The sequence below is a fragment of the Cannabis sativa genome, chromosome X, assembly GCF_029168945.1.
Source record: "Cannabis sativa cultivar Pink pepper isolate KNU-18-1 chromosome X, ASM2916894v1, whole genome shotgun sequence".
NCBI classification, from domain to species: Eukaryota; Viridiplantae; Streptophyta; class Magnoliopsida; order Rosales; family Cannabaceae; genus Cannabis; species Cannabis sativa.
The window spans coordinates 52,010,457-52,016,980 of record NC_083610.1 but is presented as its reverse complement, the minus strand read 5'-3'; the positions used below and the strand labels follow the sequence as shown (position 1 = coordinate 52,016,980).

Here is a 6,524-nt window from a genome sequence, read left to right as displayed (position 1 = left end):
GACTGTGCTTCAGCAATACGCTTTTTCATATGGCCATATTTGCGGATGTGCCATTGTTGGAGAGATTTAGCACAACATTCAAGCTTGTGAGTGATATCAGTAATGGAGTCATGGTGAGAAACAACAGACCAGCAGTTGGAAATAATTTCTTTACTGTCAGGATCAGCCAACCATAATTTTTCGAATCGAAATCTGGAATGCTTTTGTGGGGCAGTGGCAGCAGCTTGCAAAGAAGTAACAACAGTAGCAATGGCACGATGATCAGAGGAGAAGAAATCCAGGTGTGAAACTGATGGTATCTCAAAGATTGAGTTCCATAAATGATTTGCAAAAGCCCAATCCAATCGTTCTTTAGTTGTAGTGGCAACATTCCTGTTTTTTACCCAAGTGAAACGATCTCCATCATAAGGCAAATCATGGAGATGGCAATGGTCTAAAGTGTTGCGGAAAGCTTCGATTTGTGATTCATTGCGTAAAGGACCACCGGATTTGTCACTTTGTGATAAGATTTCATTGAAATCTCCAATGAGAAGCCACGGCATAGAAGGGGCAATGTCATTCAATCTACGAAGAAGGGTCCATGATGCTGATCTATTGGCTGCTTCAGGTGCTCCGTAAAAGGCAGTAAAGTGGAAAGTTGAAATATCAGCAGTAGAGAGAAAACAATCAAAGTAATTAGTACCAAAAACATTAAGAGAAATATTAACATTATCATTCCAAAGAAGCATGAGTCCACCACTCAAAACAACACGTGGGGATTCAAGACCATTGTTAAACTTCAAGGAATGTCGGAATCGAGAAATTGCATTACTACCAAGACGAGTTTCCATGAGGAAAAGAACATGGGGAGACTGCTGACGAACAAGCAGCTTCAAATGTCTGAACGCTTTGGGGTTCCCCAGCCCCCTAGCATTCCAACTTAAGATTTTCATGGTGATGGGCGGGGTTGAAACGCAACCTCCGCTGAATCGTCGGAAGAATCATCTGAATCCAACATGTAGGAGGAAACATTCTGATTGAAGCAAACTCCTTGTGACGAGGAAGGAGCAGCTGAAGTGCCAAGTTGGTTGCGACATCGCTTTAATACTTGCCTCATTGAAAGCTGATCAGTTTGCCGTTTTGGCATTTTGTTGGGGTTATAGTTTTCCTTGTTTGTAGCCATAGCAGAAAGGGGAGGTGTTGTAGCCGATGTGTAAATGGCATGGTGAATAGGAGCAAAGTTATTAACGTGATGAGGTGGCTGTATAGGGCTGGAAAGTGGAGGGTATGTAGCAATTGGGATATGGTTGAGAGAGGGAGCACCGATGTCAGGGGTGTAGATGTTGGATAAAAGTATAATATTGGATGACATTGGTTGCTTTAACTTGGAATTGATAGCAGGAGGGGCAGGGGACATTGCTGCAGTATTACCGAGAGGTGCATTATTACAAGGATCAACAAAGGAGGGTGGTGTTGGAGGCAAGGAAGAGACCTGGACAGTGTGATCAGGGGTGGAATGCAGATTAATATTTGGTTGGCAAAATGCAGGGATGGTGGATGGGGTTGTTAAAGGCAAGCCATTGGAGACTAAATGACTAGAATTATTGGAAATTCTAGTTGAAGATTCTCCAGTAGTAAGAGGATTGGGAGCAGGGGATGGTAGTTTATTTAATTGTGGTAAAGTGGAGGAGAGGGAATTACGAGCAAGTCGGGTCAGGAAAGGCCATGCATTACCTTTGGCAAAATCTTGTCTATATCTGTCATATTCAGAAGTTGGAAGTTTGGCTCCTTTCATCCATGGACCATACTCAAAGTCATCATTATTTCCACTATCCATTCTTTCCATGAAAGCAACACACTTTTCATAAGGGTGGCCAAGCCGCCCACACTCAAAACAGAACTCAGGCAGTCGCTCGTAACGAAAATCAACCCAGAATTCATCTTTAATCCTCGGTAGGCTGATCATTTGTCCACGAGGGAGAGGTTTGTCAACCGAGAGTTTCACACGAATTCTTAGAAATGGTCCCCAACCTTCAGCAAGCGAATCTTCATGAACATCAATAAATTCACCAATTATGTTGCCAAGTGCCTTAGCAAGCGATTTGGACTTGCTAAGGAAAGGCAAACGGTAGACTTGAACCCAAAAAGGCGTAGAGGCTAAATCAGTGGTGCAGACATTTTGCAGAGCATCTGGTGAGCGTAAAACAATGAGATGGTTTTGAAAATGCCACGGTTCCTTGTTGAGAACTCGGAATTTGTCACCCGCACAACCAAATGTAATCTTGAACATATCATCCTGGAACTCAGTAATAATGGCTGGAAATCGGCCCTTCCACTGACTTGACATTTGACCAATAAAAGAGGATTTGTAAACAGAAGAAACAGCAACAACCTTGGCAAAGAGAACATGAACTTCAGCAGAGGAAGCAGCAGGTGTGTCCACATCAGTAAGGACCAGAGTTGATCTTTCTTCATCAGTAAGAGAAAGATTAAAGTGCAGAGAACGACTTAGGGGATCCATATTATGCAAAGAACGCAGAAAAGAAAAAAAAAACTGGAGCGGAGAAGGAAGAAAAGAGCAGAGGATAGCAAGAAAAAACCCAGAAATACACGGTTATTCGAAGGAAACTGCTTTGGATTGAAGGGAGCAATGAGATGGGGAAGTTGAAATGAAAAGAAATTAGTTAAAAACACTTAACTGCCACAGACCCAAAAAGGGCACTATGATATTGGGTGGTAAGCATTAGAATGTTATTTTAATGATATGACTCTTTTTGAAAAAAAAAAAAAAAAAAGTGGCATGTGTTAGGTACATATTGTTCACGTAGGATAAAGTTTTGTTGTTTTGAGAGGGTTCACGATAGGTTAGTGTCGAGAATGGTTAGGTAATTATGTAATATATGTGTCATGTAATATTACTACTTTGATACATTCAATTCACTACCAATACAATTCGAATTGAATGTAAACAGGACTTGACGAAGATATATCAGCTAACAAATTGTATGACATAAATTTTTACTGTCAACAAAATATTTAGATATAATTTTAAAATAATTGAGATACTTGTGTCATCTGGGCGGTGTGACCTAAATAGTTGGGAAAAAAACAGAAAAATATAAAAAAGAAAAAAAAATTACAAAAATACTATGGGCAGGCCCATTAAACATTTATACAGTCCACATATAAATATTTACAAAAAAACCACATGCACTAAGCTTTCAGCTGTACATGTTATATTATTTTATAATATAATAAGTGTAGATTAAAATGTAGTAGTATATATTATTATGTGAATAATATGTATTAAGTGTTTGGTAAATAAATTTTGTAACATATAATTTATTTAACCTAAAATTGTAACCTACACTTTATAACATGGAGAGGAGTTACAAAGTTAATTGCTTTTGTAACTTCTTTTGGTTGATCATAATATTGTGTAATAAAAGATATGTTACACAATTTGATGATAGGATTCAAATGGTTTGAAATATAGTTGTTACAAACTATATTAATGCTCATTATATGAGAGAAATGAGATGGTGAGTTTGAATTCTTAGTGTGATCACCTAAACACTATATAAAGGAGTCTAATGTCCTCATTTGGAAGAGATGAAGTTTTCTATCAAGAAAGCACATTGCTAGAAAACCCTAAGGCTTGATAATTCCCAAAGCTATTTCCTAGATAGTTCCCTTAGTGCTTAGAGATAGGGAGAAATAAGCTTTTGGACAAAGGTGTAATACCTTGTTCAAGTCATGGTGATCCCTACTATTCTACACTCAAGGTTGTGAGTGAGTGATCTTTTTCTTCTTCATATTATATATATGTTATATAATATTGTGTAATCTATGTATCTTCTTCTACATTTCTTATATATAATATATGTAGTGTATATATATATTGTATATTATGTATTGTAACATTTATTTAATCTCTTTGTTGATCCTTGTATTATATTGCAATAGTGTTGTAATGTCTTGATTATCTTCCATTGTAATAATATCTCTAACAGTACAGAGCGAACCATGAAGATGAAAATACCTCGATCGTTTCAAAACCACAAAACAACCAAAATGAAACCAAAACGAGGAAAATACAACTATTAATTCTGGCGAAATCAACTGGAAAAGAAGACCTGCAATGATCTAAACAGAAAATGATGAAAAAAAATCAGAAAAACTGTGAAAGAACTGAAATTACACATTTGTTTTCTGTTTTATTCGATCAAAATAACTCCCCCTAATATTGAAATCTATATTCATAAAATGTAGATCTGTAACAAACAGATCTGGAGCTCCCACCAAATCTAAAACAATGTATGATGTGAAATTTTTTTAAAAAAACCTCATGAATAATACATCTACGTTATATACAGTTGCATTTTGATTGATTACTAGTTTTCAATATAAATATATTTTTTTAGAAACACAATAAGAAGAGTAAATTCGAATTAAGGTACAACCAGTTACGTATAAGTCTCTTTATTTTTTGTTTTGGTTGCCTTATAGTTTATATATTATGCAGGAATTAAATTTGACGGGGACTAAGAAATAGTAGTTATACATAGTAAGTTTTGTGCAAATAGTTGCATATAATGAAAAAACATATGCAAGTAGCAAAACTATAATAAAACTACTAAACAACTGTATACAAACTAAAATACAGGAAAAACTTGAAAAATTTAAAAAAAAAACCTCATGAATAATACATCTACGTTATATACAGTTGCATTTTGATTGATTACTGGTTTCCAATATAAATATATTTTTTTAGAAACACAATAAGAAGAGTAAATTCGAATTAAGGTACAACCAGTTACGTATAAGTCTGTTTATTTTTTTTTTGGTTGCCTTATAGTTGCATTATCGTTTTATGATAGTTTATATATTATGCAGGAATTTAATTTGACGGGGACTAAGATATAGTAGTTATACATAGTAAGTTTTGTGCAAATAGTTGCATATTAGTTTTATAATGAAAAAACATATGCAAGTAGCAAAACTATAATAAAACTACTAAACAACTGTATACAAACTAAAATACAGGAAAAACTCTTTGAACATCAACATCCATGATAAATCTCATTGTTACCCATTAATGATATAAAAACAAAAAACAAAAAATACCATGTGCTAGTCATGTGAATCAATCACGTGAGCTCACTAAAATGTATATGTGAAAAAGTACACGATCTTATTTTGGTCTCTAGGAATAAAACAGATCCTAGTATTAGGAAAATTTGATATAAAGAATAGAATATTGTGAATCAAATTTGAAAGAGAAGATCTGTTTTTCCACTTAAAATTAATTTTGTTGACTAAGACTTAGCACTCTGACATGATTAAAGCTAAATAAAACTTCACTGCAACACACCGATTAAGAGCATTGGAAAGAGTTTGTGTTTCTGCATAAATGGAGAGAAGAACACTTGGGCTACGACCGGCCTAGCAAAGCCGTCGATTGGCTCATTAAGAAAGCCAAGAACTCCATCGACAAGCTCGCTGAGCTGCCACCTTGGCACCCCACAGAAAATCTGGCTACGGAGGATCCCGACCCACATGCTGCGGCGGCGGCGGTGGCAGTGGATTCCACCGAAATGGGTCTCACGGTAGAGAAGTCGGAGTTTTCTGGGTATAATTTTCAGCTGCATAGACAGTTGGGCCATGAGCACTCGAACGCAGATCATCATAACGGGTCGGGATTCATTCCTCATCAACATCAGCCGTTGGATTCCGACTCCATAGCAGACACCATGAAATCTTTCTTCCCCACGAGCTCAGCTACTTCCGCCATGAATAATTTCCAGACATACCCACAAGATTGTGTGTGTAAGTGGTAAAAGTGTAATAAAATAAAGTTAATGTGTATAAATGTTGTTTTAACCGTGTGAAGATATATATATGTAATAAAGTGTGTATTTTGTATTTTTTGTGTAAAAATTTCTAAATAGTTTTAGGTCTTGTGTGATTAGGGTGAGTAATTTTCATTTTTCACTTAGAATAATTTGTATGGTTAATATTTTATTTCAATAACAATTATAAAATCTAGTTATATGTCACTTTCCCTAAAAATGAATGCGTACTAGTTACTTGATAGTCGCTTCAAACAGGGCTATATAAATGATAATTTAAAATTGCTAAAGAATATTATTATTGTCCAATAGGCCATAGCTTATACCGTTCACTACAACAAAACAAAGTATTAGTAGCGGAGGGGTTTGCCGCCAATCAAGGCTTAAACTGCTGCTATTGGCTATTAGTGGTGCCAATTCGTCGCTAATAGCCCGCATTCCCGCCGCTAATAAATGACCGCTATTAATGGTTATTAGCGGCGAAATTAATTCTGCACTAATTACCATTAGTAGCGGCAGATATTAGCAGCGAGAACCCACCACTAATGCTCCGCCCCTATTATAATTAAAAAATAAAAAAATGATATAAATTAATAAATAATATAGATGTATAAATAATAATTTAAATAAAAATAAAATATAATTTAACACTAACAATATTCATTAATGCTATTAAAATGTCTCAAATTAAAC

The 6,524-nt window shown here is 35.5% G+C and overlaps 1 protein-coding gene across 1 annotated transcript; it reads left to right on the top strand.

Annotated features, from left to right (window-relative positions):
• Positions 1-2,702: 2,702 nt before the first annotated feature.
• LOC133032271 (transcription factor TCP4-like) lies at positions 2,703-5,865 on the top strand. Its single transcript, XM_061106152.1, has 2 exons — positions 2,703-2,715; positions 5,362-5,865. The coding sequence occupies exons 1-2, from the start codon at positions 2,703-2,705 to the stop codon at positions 5,817-5,819; spliced, it is 471 nt and encodes a 156-aa protein (XP_060962135.1). The 3' UTR covers positions 5,820-5,865.
• Positions 5,866-6,524: the final 659 nt, after the last annotated feature.